We start from the raw sequence: 22021 nt of genomic DNA, 5'->3' as shown, positions 1-22021 counted from the left end.
ATAGCCATTTTGGAGTTTTTCTCATTGTTAGTGGCAATGGATTTGTGGGGTGGGGATTTGCAGAATAAGAAAGTACATTTTAACGTTGACAATGAGGCAGTGGTCAATATTGTGAACAGGCAGTCAGCTAGAGACCAGAGGGTAGCCAGGCTAATTAGAGAATTAGTACTTCGATGTATGAAGTTGAATGTGGTGTTTAGAGCAACACACGTGCCAGAGAAGGAGAACGGCATCGCTGATGCATTATCTCGTTTTCAGTTGCAAGGATTCTGTGGTATGGCACCAGAAGCGGACTTGAGCGGGCATCGGATCACGGAGGACCTGTGGCGGCTAGAAAACTGAGAGCACTGTGCTTAGTAGAAGGTCCTCTAGTCCCTGCGTCTAGGACTGAATAAAGAGATGTGTCCAGTGAGGATGGGAGTATCGGGGCGGGAAACAAAGGAAGAGAGGGTTTTGGTTTTCCAGCATTAAGATGGGTCTGAGGTGATGGCAGCTCAAGTTCTGGGGGTCATGAGGAGGGCTCTTTTGGCTTTGGGGAGAGAGCTGAATATTTTGGTACTCATTATTTTATAATGGGGTGGCATCGGAAGGGAATAGGATGGGTCTATATGAAAAGAAGGTTATGAGCTTGGGATGATGGAAATATACAAGGGATACATTAGAGAGCTGGGTAATGGGCAGGTTAGAAAAGGAAAGAGATTAGGGGGTCACAGGAGAGGGGGTGATGCAGTTGGTGGAGAGAAGACTCATGACATTGCTTCTTTTTTGGATGTGGCACTGAGGATTGGTGAGTTGCCACAGATCTGGATATGTGGAAACTCCTTAGTGAAATGGGTAGGAAAGATGCAGCAAAAAGACTTTTTGGGACTGAATTGGGATGTAGCTATGACATTGCTTTAGTGAGATGGTTGGGGGTAAGGGCGGGCTCAGGTGGGACCAACTGCTGCCTATGCTAGCGGGTTTGAGAGAGCATCATGGGGTTCCGGCGGCAATAATTTGCATGCAGGGGAGAACGATCTAGTTAAGGATACAGGGGTGTCACTGCTAAAAAAAGATGAAAAGGCATCCAAGGTTAAAGGAGATATGGTGCAGGGTGGGGTTGGTTTGGACCAGGTATTGCCAAAAAGAGTATGGAGGGGCTCAGTGAATGAAGGTGCAGTAGAAAGGACGCAGAAAAAGATCAACAGGGAGATGGTGACATTTTGTGGATCCTAGGGGGTGCAAACGCAGGTGCACCAGGATATCATTTACGAGGATTTTGCATTATTTTGGGAGGATGGGGTGCATTTGTCACTTTTGGGGAACATGTACTACCTGGGTGATGTTAGGTTGGCTGTGAAGGATATCGTAAAGAGTTGGAAGTAGGGAAGATGTTTGGTAGGGAAGGGGTGGGGCAGAAAAAACACCCCAGGGCAGGGTTTTTCTGGTGCCGGGGACATGGCATTTTGGAGGAGGGGTGGGGGAAGCGCAATGGGGTACTAGCACACTAAAGGAGGGAGGAGGTGCTGTTTGCACAAACAGGCTATCCCGGGGGTACAAAGAGGTGCAAGAGGTATTGAATTAGGTGGGGCGTGGCCTCAGGGAGAAGATGTGAGAAAACGGGATTGAAGGTTGAGAGGAATTTAAGGGGAGGGAGCAAGGGATAGGAATTTAAATTGTTTATTTATTTATTTGTTGGGGAATTTAAATTGTTTATTTGTTTGGGAATTGTTAAAGTGGATATGTTAGTCTGTAAGGCCAGGGAGCCAGGTTAGCGGTTTTGTGAGCCATGGCCTGTCACATTAAAGCGACCTTTTCCACTTAAAAGCAAGTCGGGGTAATTTTGTGCAGTAAGGCCAAAGGGGGAGGCGGGGGCAATGTGCAAGCATATCCCCCAGAGTGTTTTTGGGTGCTGCACAGGCCTGCAAGCTGGCCAGCGCATAGAGGCTCGTCCCGGAGGATAGACACGGGGGGCAGGGAAGGTTTGGGAGCAAGCGACGGTTAGAAAGTAGCGTTTGTCCCAACCCTCTTTTGTTAATTATAGGGAGGCCTGGGTTTTCTTTTTGTTTTGTTCCCTCTACTTTTAATTTTCGGGTTTGAGAAAGGTGAGGGGGGTTTGTTTTTAGAGGGCAATGGTGGTTTTATGTGACAGGCTGGGGCAGTAAAAGGGGCAATATGATGTAGGCGTTCATTGTTGCTGATGTGGCAGGTCAGACTGGCTGCAGGTCATAGAATAGGTTTGAGGAGACTGGTGTTACGGGGAGCTTTGTGGCGGAAAGGGGCTTCACGGTAATTGGAGGAGGGGTGTGGGAAGCACAATGGGGTACTAGCACGGTAAAAAGAGGTATTAAAGAAGGAGGGGCGTGTCCTCGGGGAGAAGATGGGATAAAGTGGGAATGAAGGTTGAGAGGAATTGAAGGGACAGGAAGGGAGGAATTTAAATTGTTTATTTATTACTTGTTGAGGAATTTAAATTGTTCATTTATTATTTGTTTGTTTGCAATTGTTAAAATTGATATGTTAGTCTGTAAGGCCAGGGAGCCAGGTTAGCGGTTTTGTGAGTTGTGGACTGTCACATTAAAGCGACCTTTTCCATTTAAAAGTGAGTCTGGGTAATTTTGTGTAGTAAGGCCAAAGGAAGCCATGTGGGTACAGAAGCTGGAGAGGAGTGAGACACGAGAAAGGCGAAACCATGAAAGGAGCACAGCACACAACACTGAGAGGGAAGAAGGAGAGGGCCAGAGAAGCTGCTTGATAACCAGGGAGGGCACCCCATCTGCAAGAGCATCCAGACACAACAATGTCAATATTAGAATGTAGTGAGGGTGGATCATTTTCATGCTGGTCGCATTATAATAGGGTGCAGTATCTATTGAATGATATGTAGCTGTCAAATGACACCTTGAGCCAGTCTTGGCTTTTCATTTCTCATGCCTGGACTTGTAGGCCCATATTTATTCAAGGTAAATTAAAATACATGCCCCAGCATGCAAAAGGAGAACATGAGGACTGGAGCAATGTGCCACACACGACATGGGGCCACTTGGCAGCTATGACGATAAACAGTTTCCATGATGAGTTGGGAGGTACAGGCTGGCACTGACATGTATTGAGCTCAAATCAAAATATTCAGAGATCGACATTTTCAGAATTTACACCTGGAGATGCTGGAGCAGACTTGGGGGGGTTCGGTCATGTGAGGAGGATGAAGCTACTGGACCACTCAAGTATAGGGGGAGGTCCTTTATGGGAAGTCTTGAATGCTGATATCTTGGGCACGGACTTGATATCAGGTGAAAGGTGTTCATTTTACAGATGCGCACTGACTTCATATCAAAATGGCGGAGATGTGGATTTCCAATATTAGCATACTAAGCCCTCTGTGTATCAAATTTTGGTTACGGATTAAAAACAGCATGTCTATATTTTTATTAATTCAATAATCCCCGAGCTGGGGGGGCGCATTACCGCTTCAGATAATTCCCCGGGGTCCATAGTTACAGGCCAAAAGCTCATTCTGCCTCACCGGGTAGTAATTGCCTGCACAATCTGTATTTGTGAATTTGAAAATCAGGGATTCAACTGGGCTTCTAGTGTGCTGCTCTCTGTTTACCCACACTTATTTGTTAGATAATAACACAGCTATTGAAGGTGTGTCTAAACAATTCATTTGATGGTAACAAGAACACCCTGTAAAGCGTTCTCTGTTTTGAGCTGCCGCCTGTCTCTGCTTATCGTGGGCGCCGGAAGGAAGGTGATTGACAGGCACCCGAAGCAACATCTGGAAATGTTTCCCACCACCATTATATTTGATCAGAGCCTCAATGTGACATCAGATTCATGTGAAGAGCATTCAGTTCTCTGTTATCATCCTACACAACGCAATTACTTCCGAAAGCTGACTCGATAACTGTATAACGACGCCTGTCAAGGGGATCGCATTTGAATAGGCAGTAAAACAGTTCCTAGGAGAAACAGTTTTCCCTCGAGATTGTTTTGATTGAAAAAAAATCTATTTCTTACCTTAAATTATATCTGCCGTTAGGATTCTTTCAGACGTGTCAGCGTAGTTGGCAATGCTACTGCCTGGTTGTGTTATTTTTAAATTAGGAGAGGGGTATTTCCCACCAGCCAGCGTCCCGGGTCACTATGGAGATGCTCGATGTCGACATCCTAGCACGGTCTTGTTTTTTTCAAGCTAGCACCCCTCTCCCGTTCACAACCGGTGCCGAATCACTCCAGACCTCATGGATTTCTTGGAAATTCAACCCCACTACAGCACGATGCAACTATAGGTACTTGCCTCTCCGGGCTCCTCGTCCCTGCTTTCCCTGTTCTGCCTCTACCAGTTGATGGCTGTTCCTTCCCACTTCTTGGCTGATCCGCCCATGTTCTGGGCTATGCCCTCCATATCCAGCTTGACCCCGCCTCATTCTACAGGCTGCCTCTGCAGCCAATCATCCTGCTACCCGCCCAGCCCAATCCATGTTTCAAGATCCTTCGAGTCTTCTACCACTTTCAGAGGTTTGTGTCCCTAATCCGAGTATTCCCTCTGCTAGATCGCTCTTCCTTCCAGTCGTCACTTGCGTGTCTTCATTTGTCGAAATAGTGGCTCCGTCACCGCTCTCAGGTAAGGCCTGTTGCGCTCACAGTGGCTGGCATCATTAAAATAATGGCACAATTCACCCTGTTTGTAGTTTGAACCGTATGGAATTAGTGGTTCAAATCTATTGGTTCATTGATGACTGAATCATATTAACTATTGCTACAAATCTGTCATTTATGTTCTCTATTAGTTCTAATGATATTAAAATCAGATGGTCTACTATAGTAAAGATATAATACTTAATCACTAATACTAAAAACAAAATGAATTGAGATGTAATGGAGGAAAAACAGAAAGGGTGCCAATAGTACCACCCGGCTTAATGCCAATGGTAGTCTTATCTTTGCAAGCTGCGCCGACGCATGAATCTTTTCAGGTTTTAGCTCTCAATGGCTTGATTTCTTGGCATTGCCAGCCTTAAGGTGGTTCACTCGAATTCCGGTTCCAGCCTACAACGAAATGGTTTTGAATCTTCTCCAGCCACCCGGGCCGCCATAAAGATGGATCGCGAAGTGAATCGAGACGAGTGTGTATAGGTCTGAGTCGGCATGAATTTGTTCAAGAAGATTCGTGTCGCAGCCGATTATGGCTTGAATTGGGTAAAGAAAATACATTTGAAATTTTAAATTCATGTGGATTTTTTTTTTAAATGTGGCAGAGTCTCAAAACATTTTTTGGTGCTTGCTCCTCTTGTTCCTTGCGCCACACAAAACGTGTGCGCTGTTCTCAGAGGGCGTCTGCGACATGCATATTCAGATGGCGTATTCACCTTCTTTGAGCATTCGCGTCAAAAAGAGGGTGAATCTGCGTATTTCAAAACGCACCACGAATCCACAAATGTAATGCTTTTTGAAATGTGCAGAAAATAGTCACGGTCCCCTGCGCCTGCCTGGCCTAGCCCTTGTCATGCAATGTCTTTTCAATGGAACAGCACTGGCATGGAAAAGAGATGTGGGCCTGATTCTGTGAAATGCGCTCCCAACAGCCACACGGGCGCTGGTAGCCTGTCACTTCCGACACCTACACATGCATGGAGTCTGACCGCAGCAGCATTTGCGGGTCTACTTAGCCCCCTGAAAAGCTTAGGTCACCTTTGGGGATCGGATGATCATTTTCTTTTGGCTACAATTGATGAGATGAGCCTGCAAGTCTCCTCACTTGTGCCATTAAAACCTTTGCCCTATTCTCAAAGGGGGTCTGGAAATGCGTATCACAGGTGGGCACATTCAGATCCTCTGTCCCTCCCCCTTTGCCCAAATAAGGGGTTGCTTATCTACATTTCAAAGCACACCCTGAATCTTCGAATGAAATGACCTTTGACATAAGCAAATAATAGTCAAATTTCCCTGCACCTGTTTGGAACAGGCACAGTGAGAGGTGCAATGCACGAGAGGGTCTTTGCCAACCCTGTCCTGTCTTTTCTTTTAAATGAAACTGCAGCCTCGTAAACCGATGCTGTCACACTTGCATTTCTATCCCTGCATTCTTTTCTTTTTACATTTCAGAATAATGGGGCCATGTGCTCTCAACACCGATATGGTTGCTGGGTGCCAGTCATAGATTAGTGTCAGGAGAGCTGACCCAACTTGTAGGCAACAGGGCTGGCCAGTGTGTGCTGCTGCGCAGCCCCCCTGAAAGGTGCAGGTCAGCTTTGTGGATAAGATGACCTGTGCGTTTCTAAAATGAACACAAATGAAAAAAGTGCATCCTCTGTGCTTTGCTCATTTGCATTCATTGCTTATGTCCCTGTTGTATCGTTAGCTTAGCCACTAGTAATGCTGGATTTTAGATTCCAGAAATGAGGATCAGCTTTCAAAAATGTATTGGCCTAGTATTTGAAGACCCAATTTGTTCTTTCTACACACATTTTGTATCCCAAATTTATGAAAGTTTTTGAATCACAAACTAAAGAAGAATTTTAGTGTCAGGAAGCAAGAGTGATGTAATCTATCCTTCTTGTACAAAAAGGCAACTTGGCTTAAAATTCTCGCCTGAAACAGAATCCAAAGAAGCTAAACTAGGACTAGGGACAAATATCCACATGTCTTGTCTCGCGCTATTAGATTAGCTACAGATCGAGATTGCATGGGCTGTCCAGCATATCTTTAGACCCCTGTCAACTGGTTATTTTCCATGTTGCCTGGACAGGGGACTAAGAAGTGTCAGCATGCAAGACACTTTATTCCAGAGGGGAGAAGGGATTACTTAAATTAGGAAAGATTGCAGTGCAGTATGGGATGCGACAGAAGAATGAAATACAGAGAACGCGTAGAGCTAGTGGGCGTCCGAGAAAATACGCTAGGAGGAACTTGAGAAGTAGCTCCCTTCAATACAGATAGGCAACTTTTTTTTACAGACTCAAGTGACAACTTCATTCAGAAAATGTACATGTATTAACAGTTTTGCAAACTGTTCAAGCTCAACATTCTCACAAATCAATTCTTTTCAAGAAAATCAATGTGTCAAGGCACCGATACATGCAAGATGGAAACAGTCTTTTAGAGTCTAGGTAATTAAATATATAGAAATGATTTGTAGAAATGACAGGCTGTTAGACACAGACCCACTTAAAGATTAAAAATGATACTATTGCAAACAAGGAAGTAAAGCAGTATTTGGTCGCCAAAAAAGTTGAAGTTGAACCATCTGAGGCCCCCCAGCCAGCTGGAGAAAGACCCACTTCTGACAAGGAATCCCATGCAGGACTCCAGTTAACACGGCATGTACTGTCCACCCATTCGTCTTCTCAGCAGCCATTGCATGGGGACCCTAATTTAAAAGGCCTTTCATCTTGAATTGCATCCGATGCATAATTGCATTCTGAGAAAATCTTAGGGTAGACACTGAGCATTGGACATGAATGAAGAGCTTGAACAACTTTGTAATTTTCATTCCAAGCAATCTGTGGTCTAATGGCGTTGCACCGTATATTCTGCCCCTCAGCATAAAACTTTATGAATTTCGCGTCAGTAGTTGCTGGTATGAAGAAGTCAGTCGACAGGCATAGAGGGGCGAGTGCCAGCCCCAACAACGGCCAACAAATAAACCGAATTGTCGACATGCTGCGCCTTGAAGAGATCTGAGGTGTCGAGCGAACGCCTGCGTCTGCAAATGGCAACTTGTGTATGGATATGAACAGCAAAAAGGCAGCGGCACATTGTATAACTGCCTGACAAATGGCCAATGAAAACTAACAGTGGGGTTACCACCTTCTGGAGATAACACAATCAGGATCCTCTCTTGTTCAGCTGAATTTAGCAAAATCATCATGTTTCAAACTTTGATCCTTAAAGAAACCGATACATAACTTGAATGTAGTTGTGATTGTAATGCTCGAACACAAATTCAAATATTTTGATGAATAAATAATATTGGGCCTCATTACACGGTAGGCGGTAAGGGTTTACCGGTACCGGTAAAATACTGGTACCGGTATTTTACCAGTACCGGTAAATCCTTACCGCCTTACTACGAGGTCCCTTTGCGGGTTGGGGAATTTAACGCCTGCTTTTTGCAGGCGTTAAAAACCAACCCGCAAAGGGACCCAGGGAGCTAATTACGGTACCGTAATTAGCGCCTTCCCCATTCCCATTATGCCCTATGGGGCAAAAATGGGAATGGGGAAGGGCAATGGTGGAAGGGGGAATTACCGCCCCGCGAACCTTGGAATGGGCCGGTAATTCCCCTTTCCACCAAGGTGGTGCCGGTATTTTACCGGCATGAACCATGGCGCTAATAGCGCCATGGTTCTCAGCCTACCGTGTAATGAGGCCCATTGTCTTTTTCATGCATTTAAATTTGAAGCCAGCTTGAACATCATTGCCAATTTCGATTATATCTAATCAGCATATTCCCGTATGTACACGTATCACATCATTACCAATTCCCTTAATACATAATAATGAAATGACATTATTCCCACCTAGATGATCATTGGCAGTTTTAATTATGCCCAGTTAGTACATCATGGCCAGTTTCTTGTATACTAACAATCATTGCTAAGTTACAATAATACCGATTTACACATAATTGTCACTTTCTGTTATGTACAGTTAGCCTGCCATGGACAGTTTCCATCATATGCAAAACTGAAGGTTGGTGGCTTGAAGGTTTTGAATAAATCATAACCTCTGGCATTGCTCTCGGCAATCCTTCAGGCCATCATTCTTTTTCAGTCTGCTATGGGGAATAACCACCTGCAAATCAGGCATTCTCCCACAAAGGGGCAGTCCAGCCCGAACTGTTAGGTCACGTGCCTTTTTCACAAGACCACAAACAACTTCAGACGTGTTTCACCTTCATTGGACATTCTCAGAGTGGGATAGCTCGGGTCTCTGTGCACAGCAGGATCGATATTGATACCTATGTCTTGACAGTTTCAATTATGACCAGTTAACCCATCAGTGCCTGGCCTTAACTGCCCTCAGCCATCGTGTTATACCTTCTGCTGCAGGAAGGAAGGTAGGCGAGTGCACTCCTCAGTGGTATGGGGTCTTGATGGACAGCACGGCTACTGGCAGCAGAGTAAAGATTCTGCACGACAAACATTGGGCCTCATTACAAGTTTGGCGTTAGCCTTGCCGGTAAAACTGTCAGGCTGCCACCAAACTTGTGAATTTTACCGGCGCCCGGGAATGGGCAATTACCGGGTCATTATGGCCCCGCCGGACACAGTATTTGCTCATTCCCGGGCGCTGGTAAAAAATGCTCCACCTTCACATTCGAGCCCCCATAGGGCTCAATGGGAATGGGGAGGCCAGATGCATGGTGCCGTGCATCTGACATGCTCTGCTCGCGGGTGCCAGTGTGTCCGCCAGGTCCGACCTGGCGGGCGAGAAAGTCACCCGTGAGCAGAACTCATAGTTTGCCGGTCTGGTAACTACGGTACCGGCAAGCTTACCGGTACCGTAGTTACCAGACCGGCATTGTCTTCTATCAGATGACTGGCAAGCAGGTGCGATCTGGGCTTTCCCGACCAACATCACAAGCCTTCAATTGAGAAAACAGACGACACCTCTGGGCAGGGTTTATAACATCACTTCCCTGATCACGGAGAGGAGAGAAACAATTCTAACACTCTCGTTTTCCAAAATCCAATATATATTGCATCTTGTCCATCCCTGTATAGAAACAATTTGACAATACCAGCAGACACAGGGCCTCATTACGACCCAGGCGGTAAGTTACCGCCTGGGTCGTACCTTTACCACCATGGCGTAAACTACGTTTACGCCATGGTGCTTGGTGGACTTACCGCCCCATTCCGAGGTTGGCGGGGCGGTAAGTCCCCAATCCCCATTTACCCTTCCCCATTCCCATTTTTGCCTCATAGGGCATAATGGGAGTGGGGAAGGCGTTAATTACGCCACCGTAAATTATGGTGGCGTAATTAACAACAAGGTCCCTTAGCGCCATGGATTTTAACACCTGCTAAAAGCAGGTGTTAAATCCTCCATGGCGCTAAGGGACCTCGGAATCAGGCGGTAAGGGTCGGCGCTGTTTACACCGCCGTAAACCCCTTACCGCCTGGGTCCTAATGAGGCCCACAGAGTTGTAATATCTTAGTATACTGCGTTAGGCAGCTCCAGCGGATTTCCAGTTAGCGCTATACCTGTATATTACCCATTGCACAATTTAAGTATTTGCCCATTGTGTTCAGTATTCCAGTATGCACAAATCCATTATAACCACAGTTTGCAAATACTTCATCACATGATACCTCCTGTTTGCAAATAATCAATCACAGTATACTCCCTGTTTGCAAATTCTCAATCACAGTACACCCCCTGTTTGCAAATAATCACAGTATACCCCCTGTTTACAAATACAGAATCACAGTATACCCCCCCTGTTTTGCAAATACACAATCACAGTATACCCCCTGTTTGCAAATACTCAATCACAGTATATATCCTGTTTGCAAATACACAGTCACAGTATAACCCTGTTTAAAAATACACAATCATACCACCCCGTTTGACGCTACACAATTCTAGCATACACCTGTTTCAGTTTTGAACAATTCCAGTATAATTGTAGCTTAATAAATTGCCAGGTCATGCCCAGCCTGCAAGATTCAAGAACACTCTGAGTTTCACAATCCCAATTTGCAAAATGCCAGTGTATTGTCAGTTATAAAATACATGCAATATATTCCCATTGTGTTAATCCAAGTCTGCAACTAGTTTTCACAATCCTGGTGTATTCACAGTTTTTGCAATCAAACAATATATTCAGTTTACAATCCTTAGAATACGACACTGAAAAATACCCCAAAAGTCCCAAATATCATGGCGAGCATGCACCACTGGAGAAACACTACAGGTGGAGGTCAAACTGGAAAGACCCCACACATAGCCAGGATATTTGCCTGACCCTTATCTCCTGGATTACGTAAAATGTTAATGTGTCTTGCCAGACGGGCCACATACCTGCTGAATTGAAACATGCAGATGTCATCACTTGTTGAAAAAGCCTTCCCTCGATCCTACTCTTCTGGCCAACTTTCTCCCCATTTGACTCCTACCTTTCTTTATGAAATTGTTGGAGGTTCTGATCTCTCCTATTCTCCCCTCCTTTTTGGAGACTGCCAGTGTTCTCAACCTTTTCCAGTCTGGCTCCATCCTGGGTGGGGGACTGAGAGTGTGCTGGTCTTGGTTCAGGACGATCTGACCAGGCTGGTTGACAGTGGTGGGATGGGAGCACTGATTTTATTGGATCCCTCTGAGGCCTTCGACACTGTTGACCACCCTACTCTAATATCTCAAATGTTTAAGATTGGCCTGGCGGGTTCAGTCCTTGCCTGCTTCACTTCCTTTCCAGTGGAGTGTAGTCAGATGCTCTTTTTCCCCCCTTCCTCTCTGCCTTGTTTCACATTGTCTGTGGTGTCCCCCAGAGCTCCGCCTTGTCCCCAATGTTGTTTAACATTTATATGCAGCCTCTTCTGATTCTCATCCGTTCCTTTGGCTTCCGATGCTATGCCTATGCTGACGACACCCAGACCCTGGTGCGTTTAAATCTCGAACAGACTGAGGTGTCATCACGTCTTAGCCTCTGCCTGGCGGCCATCAGGAATTGGATTGCTCACTTTGGAAACAAGACAACACGGAGCAACACAAGTTGGATCCCCAGATCCGCGCTTAGAAACCTCTGGGTATTAAGCACGTTATAAATTACCTATCATATCATATCATGAATAATAATTGGCTAAAGCTTAATGGCAACAAGATGGAGGTTCTAGTGGTTGGCGCACCTCCACCCTTCTTTCACTGTGGACCCCGGCCTTCTGGCCCCCGGCACTGGGTGCCTTTCCAGCACCGGTGGTGATGTTCAGGAACCTGGGTGTTGTTTTCTCTGCCACACTTTCTATGAGTGCCGAGGTGGGGGCTGTCTGTAAAGCTGGACACTAACATCTGAGGATTCTTAGGAAGATCCTTCCTCTGCTCCCCTCGAGGGTTTGGTCACCAGTGGTCGCCGCCCTGTTATTAAGTCACATTGATTATGGTAATGTGCTTGACCTTGCCCAGCCAAAGAGCTTAATCCATCGGCTTCAGCTATTGCAGAACTTGGCGGCTAGGTTAGCCATGAATATCGCTTATGGGAATTATATAACGCTGGTTCTTCGCTCCCTTCACTGGCTGCCGGTGACTACGCAAATTGAATTCAAGTCTCTGCCTGGTGCATCAGGCCTTTTTTAAGGTCTTGTTGCTAGTTACCTTCATGACAAATGACTCCATTACCAGCCCACTCATGCTCTTCGCTCCGGCTCGGCTTGTCTGCTTCCTGTTTCTTCTTCCCGTCGTGTTAGGATCGGAGATCATACTTCCTCAGTGGCAGTGTCAAATTATGGCATATGCTGCCTCTGTCTCTGAGATGCACTGTTAACCATCTGGAATTCAGACGTGTTTTGAAAACCCTTCTGTTCTAATTAGTTTCCGCAGCTCTACCTTTACTCATCCTAGCACCATGATACCCTTGGGTCACATTGCGCTCTACCCATTCTGTTAATATAATGTAGCCATATGCTCAATGGAACATAATGGGCGGTAAAGTAAGGGGGCCCTGACCCTATTACACTGAGAAATCCCTTTCCACCCAGACTGGGAAAAGGAGACCTGTAGAACATTAAGTGACACAAACTGTGCTGTTGGCCCCTTAAATCAAGCATGGCTCAGTTCACTCTCTGGAATATAGTTGGTCATACCATAAATTGCTCCTTTTGTAACCTAGTACCGCTCCCAAGAAGAAAAACAAGCATTATGGGTTCTGCAAAATGCATCTCTCCAGATCTTTTGACCTATGATTCCCACGATACTTCGCCCTTGAATTTTCTGGCTAGGAATGATTTGACTTGTAGGCCAAAACATCTGGAGAGCCACAGGTTGCACTTTACAGCACACCTGGAACATGAAGTAAACCTTGGATTGTTCTTCACGTCTTACTAGAGGAATGCACCCTACAGCACATAAAACGAAGATACTCTGCTACGGCTTGTGATCACAAAATATGATAGATATGCGTTATAGGCATGGATTTCATTAAGAGTTCATCAGGGGTGGTGTTTATCAGCACTATTGCCTTCCTGTGACTATGGTAACAGGAAGAATTTGTTCATTAAAACACAAGAGACATTTAAATGACCACATATTTATAATTAGGGATCACAATCGACTATCACTGCATGGGGTACACTGAAAACACTGAATGGAGTAAGCCACTGTAACACAATGCAGTATTCTCTATGCACAACATGCATAGACAATAGTAACTGGGATTGCGACACATGATTAGGCGGGTTCTTAAACTTAGGATGGGTTTACAATGCTGCGTTGTTCTAACTTTACTGCCATACTCATGATGAGAGATTGCATCCTCCTGTCTCCGGAGCCATCACGAGTTGTGTACCGCGCTTTGTGGTACCTGCTTGTGGACTGTAGGTGTGTGTGAGGTCAGGTGTGTCTTTGTGTGTGTGTGTGCGTTTGTGTGGGTGTGCGTGTGCATGTGCCTGTGTGGGGATGCCACGCCCTCCCTGTGAGGGACAGAGGACATTTGAGAAGATGTACTGCCAGTGTGTGGCTATACTCGAGTCTCTCACCTGTTCCTGTATATTGTGCCTGCAAATTCAATAGAATCTTCTTTTTATACTCCCCCCATCCAAGTCCTGCCTACTTCCTGCCTCACCTGCTCAACGTACTTCATTTCAAGTTACATCCCCCTTCCCCCTGAAACATCAAGACACTGAGGGTCGTGTGCTCCATGGTCACTGATGCTGCTACACGTTATCTGCCCTCGGTCTGCTTCTTTAGTGAATCTAGGCATTTAAATCAACATTCTTTCATTCCATAGGTTCAAAGTATGTGTGACTTCACTTCCTGTGAGGCCATCAGGGGTAATTTGCCATGTGATATCACGTACTGCTAGGTCATTGGTTAAAGGTCAAACGGCATATGCTGTCACTTCTTGTGACGCCATCGGAGGGTGTGAGCGGCTGCGTTCATTGGTGGAAAATACAAACATTCAAAATATGCAATTCTATGTTATTGTGTTCTCCCAAATGACCAACTAACAAATAAACACTGGGACATACTTGCCTCCATCATGACAAGGATATTGAATGCCCTGTAAGAATGACCACACCACACCATGCCACACAGACTGTAATTGACGAGAAAGGCCGGATGGAATCCGCTAGAGCCACTTACTTGTCCCAGAGTGCACTCCATGCCACCCAGGAAGTCAGCATCCTTCAGCCCGTTGTGATTGCTGCTGATGTCGTGCACTTCAAACCGAAGGCGCTGCACCTCTTCAAAGTAAAAGTCTACGGTGAACACTTTAGAAAAGATGGGATTTATGCAGGTCCGGATAACCTCTGTCCTGTCCACCTATTGGAGGAAGAATAAGACACTATCACTTATGACGTCAGGCCTAGCAACACATGTCCTCAGAGACAAGCAAATTCAATCATAGGAGAGCGAGTGAATGAGTGAGTGAGTGAGTGAGTGAGTGAGTGAGTGAGTGAGTGAGTGAGTGAGTGAGTGAGTGAGTGAGTGAGAGTCTGGGTAAGCTAGCTAGAGAATGAGTGAATGAATACGATCTTTCCTGTAGCAAGCCGCGCGGTGTAGCGCCACCCGCCTCTTTGCACTGGACATCTATTTCTGTACACAGAAATGTTTGGCATACTGTGTGCTTTTTAAGAAATATTCACATGTATGATATTTGAGGCAATTACTCAGAAAATATGCCTATGAGTGTTGCGCTAACCAGCTCTAGACCCTATACTATCTACAGGCGGTGGCAACCTACCCATACCTAGCAGCAAGCTGTGCCATTCCATCTGCCAGAAAATATGGCAACCCGCTGGTAAGTAATAGCACCCATTAGAACACATCTTCATCGTTAGGAAAGAGCTGCACTGGCTGCCAGTGGCCACTAGAGTGTGCTTCAAGGTGAACACCTTGACTAACAAATGCCTCTATGGGAAGGCATCCTCCTACCCTGAACAAAGCCTTGAACGGTATGAACCTTGTAGATCCTTGCATTCGAGTAATACTGGGCGCTTGATCTACCCCAGGATTAGACGAGCAAGGGGGAATGGTTGTTCCGTTCCAGTTCAAGCGTCTCGAGGTCTGGAACACCCTGGCCATAGATCTATGTCAGCAAAACAATCTGCTGGCCTCGCGGAAACACCTAAAACCTGGGTATTTGATAAAATGGCTTGGTATGGATTTGGTGCTAAATAATAAATAAATAAATAAATAAATAAATAAATAAATAAATTAAGCAGAAGGGAGCTGGTGTTTCTTTTTTCTGCTGGTAGGAGATCGGCTTTGAATGCATTTGCATGGGGGAGAGCTCTAGGCTAGTTCGCTCCACTGGTATTAGGACTGCAACTAGATGTACCCAGTATATTTTATGCTAATCTCTCTCTCTCTGCAAATCTTTCTCTCTGTCTCTCTCTCTGCCTCGCCCACTCTCTCCCTGCCTCGCTATATGTTTCTGTCTCTGTGGGTGAGAGTCAAGTAGTCAGGTGCTCCTTTGCTCAAGACAGCCCAGCCATTGCTGATGAACTTCGTGAACAGGGATAAAACAGATATCTTGAAGGAAAGGGTGCTGTGAAGTGTGGACTGGCCTGGTATTTGGAGACATACATAGTCAATCTGTGTTCCTGCGGCAGTGTCGCAATCAGACAAAGGGTGCATTGTCTTTATAGGAGAGGTGAAGGGGACACATATGAGCTCTGCAGATGATCCTGGGACAAATACAAAAAGGAGATTATTTATGTGTACTAACATTATGATCTGCCTCTTTTTAAAATGTTACAATGTTATTTTCCAAAGATCACTTCAAGTATATTTTATAGTGAAATCAGAACTTCACACTTCTCTTACTGAGCAAAGCACATTATCAAAACCTAAAATAAGTATTTGAATTATTTTCGGATAGAGGATAATCACTCCAAGATGGACAGTCCGGTACAATCCTATTGTGATCTTTCAAAATAACCTTATGAGAAAGTGGGAGTGGACAAATAGTCCAAATAAGGGTTTCTGACCACTTTGCATAAAATCACAGAGTATGCTGGGAAAATAAGAATGAACACAGATGTTTATATTTGCCAAATAGGCCTGTGACTAAATGTTATGCTTGAATCACCGACTGCATAATGCACAATGGGCTTGATGTTCATTTCATTTATTACAACACTCACTCTAGCATTATATTTAAAACCATTAACTACATATAGTGACTTGGACTGTTTCAGAGCTATGTTGTAGTTGTGACACTTAAACATACCATGCATGACTAAGAGAAACACCACTCAGAGTAAGATCTGTCTCAAACACCTCTCAACTTGGGTAGGACTTTGGTGAGGCACACCCCACTACTCCACATCACTTATGGTGTAGTGAAGTAAAAGAGAAGGTCAAAAACTGAGGGTAAAATACGTCAAGCTTGTGTATAAGCCCCTCACACCACAGCAGTTTTTGAGAAGAGGGTCAACTAATACATTTTGAACTCTCACAAAGATTTCAGTGCAGGAGACCGTCCAAAGAACATGCAATCTTGATATAGATCATGTCACATTAAAGTCTTACATCTCCCAGCAGATCCCAGAACTGAGTGATGATTATAACGCCTCTCCCTCCGTACCAACGAGAAACACAACAATAAAACAACACAAGCTTTGAAATGTATAGATCACTACTTAGTCATTAAACTTAACTGGAAGAGTCTGTGTTTGCACGGCATGTCTAGGAAAAGCATTGTCCCTTGAAGACATATTGATAGCTCCAGTTCCCCCAGACACCACACAACCTTTGAGATCCTCTGCTTTGCCTTGATCTTTCTCACTCCTAGTTTATCCACCATAGAGTGCTTGACGAATTTGTCATGCAGTTTAGAGACCCAGTTCATGCTCCTCATGGCACCATCCCTGTGCAGTAAGCACACACTACTCACGTTAAATGCATGCTACAGAGGCATGTGTCCAGGCAAGGCCTTTGCCACAAACCTCAGATTCCTTACACTGGTCACATTGCCCAGTATTATTTTGCACATCTTTAAGCGCAATTCTGCATTCCAAGTATGTGACCACTTGAAACTGAATTGTCTCTGTAATAAATTGATTGAGCCACTCCACCTGGCTGCTGGCCTGCGGATCATAGAGAGCAGTCCAATCATGTGTAATGCACATATATTAAAGAATGTTATACATTTCAATCAACACAAAATGTACCCTGTTATCAGTGAGAGCAGTTTTGCAATAACTTCACAATCATATGGAGCTCTGACATCTAATAACCTTCGGTCAGCACAGGATGATGCTGGTCACTTTGAGTAGCTGTCTTCTAAAAACCAAAAGGATTCAGCACCTAGGTTCCAACTTCACTATTAGTCCCATAATATCCATGACAACTGCCACAAGAGGATACAAATCATGAATCTGATTCCAAAGGTTTTATTTGTGACAGTGTACACAATTAGGCAACTCCAAAGTAAGGGTCAGAATAGCAAGTCTTCTTGCTCCAGAAGGTTGTCGGGAAATGTCTCTTCGGCTCCCCCCTTATCAAGCACAGACCTTAAGCACAACTCTGCTCTGTGGGCTGACCGCCTGGTCCCAGGTTGGCCTCTCCCTGTCAACCACAGGTTGGCTAGTGCTTCTCAGGTAAGACAGACAAACGTGTTGATGTTCCAAGCTTTGTTTCAGCAAGGTTGACAGGATGTCCCATAAGTAAGGTAGGCCAGGAGGGTCTGTCAGTGCCTGGCCAGACCCTACTTTGCATCCAAACCTCAGGGACCTGATCCTGTGAGCCAAGCCACTCTCACCTTCCTCCTCATTGAACCGATGCTTGCTCATGAACAGGGACATATCTCTAGATGTCTCATCAGGTCCTCGGCCTGCTTGCCGCCGACACTCCACCATTCTGCCACACACCTGTTACTTCTCGGATGCCTTGCAAGAAACATAAAGTTGCTTGTTTTACTCTCTTGCTTTTGATGGCCCTGCATCCCCAGGGAACTATCACCTTTCTGTACGTCTTGCTCCCTCTCCTCTCCTCTAACTAAGCGAGTAACCTCCTTACCTGCTCCTTCCCGCCACTCTTCATATTTTATGACCTCATTCTTTCACTCTCTTTCCTAACATCCTCCATGCTCATTGGTTCTCTCTCCTCCAACTTATGCTTATATCTCTTATCCTTTTGTACTCTCCCCTTCCATTTGTTCCTCTCTTTCTCTAACCTCTTCTGTTTTCTCCCATTGTCCTGCAACACGTCTCTCTATACACCTCCATCCTCGCACCACCAGCTCTATCTGAACTTCCATCTCCTCCTACACCTTCAGCTCTCTCTGTACCTCCATCTCCTCCTAGACCTTCAGCTCCCTCTGTACTTCCACCTCCTCGTACACCTTCAGCTCTCTCTGTACCCTCACCTGCTCCTACACCTTCAGCTCTCTCTGTACCTCCACCTCTTCCTACACCTTCAGTTCTCTCTGTACCTCCACCTCCTCCTACACCTTCAGCTCTCGCTGTACCTCCACCTGCTCCTACACCTTCCGCTCTCTCTGTACCTCCACCTCCTCCTACACCTTCAGCTCTCCCTGTACCTCCACCTCCTCCTACACCTTCAGCTCTCCCTGCACCTCCACATCCTCCTACACGTCCAGCTCTCTCTGTACCTCCACCCCCTCCAACACCTTCAGCTCTCTCTGTACCTCCACCTCCTCCTACACCTTCAGCTCTCTCTGCACCTCCTCCTACATCTTCAGCTCTCTCTGTACCTCCACCTCCTCCTACACCTTCAGCTCTCTCTGCACCTCCTCCTACATCTTCAGCTCCCTCTGCACCTCCACCTCCTCCTACCCCTCTGCTGTCTCTGCAATTCCACCTCTACACACCTTGTTGCTCTGCTGCCCCAAACAACCACCCACTCTGTAGCTCGGCCGAGGTCTATATAGGGCCTTATTCCCTTCCCCTGAGTCGTGCTTCTGTTTATCACTTGCATGTGTGATTGATATGTGTTGGTAGTGTGGGACTGGGTATGAGGCAAGACTTCAGGCATGCATACTAGTTTATCACTGGGTGCTCTTCTCCATTTAACACGCATATAACAGGATTGTCTGCCATCTTGGAACTCTCAGTCCCAATCATCCTTGGTGAAAGACACATGCAGACTTTGTGACTGAGAGGTGGCAAGGTCGGTAACTGCGTTGTGCCTTGTTCACAGTTTTCTGTGCTCACAAGAAAGAAAGCATCCTGGGCACTAAAGCTGGCCAACCATGATATATAATTCCTGCGGTTCTGCATAGGCACAGGCCACAGTTGACTCTGCCTCCTCTAGGGCATTGAAAGGGCCAGTAGTGAGAGAAGGTCCTGCCCCAGGGCTCTGTGAAGTGGGTGGAGGAGGCTCAGGGGATCCTACCAACCGACCTATGGCCCGATCACACAGAAAATACTGTGGCCTGACCCCCTGAGATACCCTCACACAAACCCTCAGGGCTAGGCAGGGAACACCGTCACCAAACCCTTTCGCACATTACCTCCGAGACTGGGATCTTGTTCATGGCCTTTTTGCATCACATGCAGTTCACTATCACACATCGGCCACATCGCTGTCCATCCTCAAACTCCAATGCATGTCTTATTTATCCTTATTTAATCATATTCTGACCTGAAAGGACATCATGAGCCATAGCTACCAGATTAGAGCTGAACTCACACAGCAGTACGCATTTATCGACTCTAATGATGCCACATGGGTCCTCCAACAAATCATACAAACCATCCCATGCCCACAGAAACAATCACTCATGCATTTGCAACTCAGCTGAAGTCCTTTGCGGATGGCAGCAGCCTCGCCATCAATATTATTCATGCTTTCCCATCCTTTCTCAGCAATAGCACAGCTTCCTTGACTGCTTCAGATGAATCCCTTCGCACATCTCAATGCAGATGTGATGGGCAGCCCACCACCACAGCATTATTTCTTCCTGGTACATGCTCTACTTGTATTCCCGAAGATGCACCACACATATGGCGATTCTTGAGAGACTGTGCTCTTCGTAGTCAAAACATGCAACAAATGTTTGTGACCGGTTCCTATCACATGGCCCACCCCAAACATGTTCTGATGCCCACTACTTGACCAATGCCTCTCGCTCAATAACCATAGTTCGCATCACCTCATACCTCCCCGGAAGCAAACACCAATTATACCAATACTCTTATTGCATTGCACTTGGCGCAGTACTACCCCACATCAATGACATCCAAAAAGATCATAGTCCTATACTTTGCATTGCACATCCCTAAAACTGACTCCTTGCATGCTCCTGACTTTTATTTGATATTTACAAATGTGTATGGTTAAACCCATAGACTGAAAGATTCTCAACATGTTATGTGCTGGAGGATCATGTTCTGATATAGTCTCGCCACACATGGAAAATGTGCATAGTGGCAAATAACTCTTGCATAACAAAGTGGCTGACAGCAGATACACCTGTGCATAGGCGCCATACAAATGTCTAACCAATCAATAAATAAATAAATAAATACAGACTGAAGGCAAACTCCAAGGCAGTCAGCAAACTGGGAAGCCTCAAAACGAAGTCATAAAGGAGCCATCAATGATGTGAGCTCTCATGTGACTTTATTTGGTGGTATGCTGAGGGCACATCAAAGCTTGGCTATCTACCTCAGTGGCCACCTGGTCAAGAGCAGATCTTGCAACATACGGTGACCCGCCCATTAGTGTTAAATTTTTTGATACTGACAAAGATTTTGATAGTATTTATGCATTCCTGAAATAACACTGCAGGTGATATCCACTGAGACTGAATTCTGATGCATGTGGAGAGAGAAGAAGTTGGTCATTTATTGTGGCGACTTTTTGGGTGCATTTTGTCAGGGCTGTTGGAATGGACATAGTAGAGCACTCGGCCTTTCTGCATTTAGCATCGAACCACACGTGCCTTAAAGTTAAAAACCTTAATCATGAAGGCAGGTTTGGTGGCATATGGCTCCAGAGTTTGATTTAATTCACCACAGATACTAGAGACAATTAAATCAAGATCTGGATTCAGCTTACAGTTGTCAATACATGGAAATAAAGCCCTATAAAGAGAAGGCATAACATCAGTCAGGTATGATCCGGACCAGTGAACTTCCCATCGGCTGCTAGAAGCCGGGAGGGCCACATTATGTGGCACAAAGAGTTCATCTGTATCTCCAGGTCAATACATGGAAATAAAGCCCTACAAAGAAAAGGAAAAGCATCAGTCAGGTATGATCTAGACAAGTACACTCCCCATTGGCTGCTAGAAGCCGAGAGGGCCACATTATGTGGCACAAAGAGTTCATCTGTATCTCCAGGTCAATACATGGAAATAAGGCCCTATAAATAGAAGGAATAGCAACAGTGAAGAATGATCCGGACTAGTGCACTCCCCATCGGCTGCTAGAAGCCGAGAGGGCCACATTATGTGGCACAAAGAGTTCATCTGTATCTCCAGGTCAATACATGGAAATAAGGCCCTATAAATAGAAGGAATAGGAACAGTGAAGAATGATCCGGACTAGTGCACTCCCCATCGGCTGCTAGACGCAGAGAGGGCCACATTATGTGGCACAAAGAGTTCATCTGTATCTCCAGGTCAATACATGGAAATAAGGCCCTATAAATAGAAGGAATAGCAACAGTGAAGAATGATCCGGACTAGTGCACTCCCCATCGGCTGCTAGAAGCCGAGAGGGCCACATTATGTGGCACAAAGAGTTCATCTGTATCTCCAGGTCAATACATGGAAATAAGGCCCTATAAATAGAAGGAATAGCAACAGTGAAGAATGATCCGGACTAGTGCACTCCCCTTCGGCTGCTAGAAGCCGAGAGGGCCACATTATGTGGCACAAAGAGTTCATCTGTATCTCCAGGTC

At 45.6% G+C, this 22021-nt stretch overlaps 1 protein-coding gene across 3 annotated transcripts in view; it reads right to left on the bottom strand.

Moving 5' to 3' along the window:
- The window catches only part of CPNE4 (copine 4), a 1706709-nt gene that overhangs the window by 861202 nt on the left and 823486 nt on the right, over nucleotides 1-22021 (bottom strand). For all 3 annotated transcript variants that reach the window (XM_069648719.1, XM_069648721.1, XM_069648720.1), the window contains exon 3: nucleotides 14287-14466. In XM_069648719.1, the coding sequence (XP_069504820.1) occupies nucleotides 14287-14466 (180 nt within the window). The remainder of the gene's footprint in view (nucleotides 1-14286; nucleotides 14467-22021) is intronic.

This window comes from Ambystoma mexicanum, chromosome 2q, assembly GCF_040938575.1.
Source record: "Ambystoma mexicanum isolate Mex_15411 chromosome 2q, UKY_AmexF1_1, whole genome shotgun sequence".
NCBI lineage: Eukaryota > Metazoa > Chordata > Amphibia > Caudata > Ambystomatidae > Ambystoma > Ambystoma mexicanum.
The sequence above is the reverse complement of the archived record's forward strand: the minus strand, read 5'-3'. Positions and strand labels throughout refer to the sequence as shown.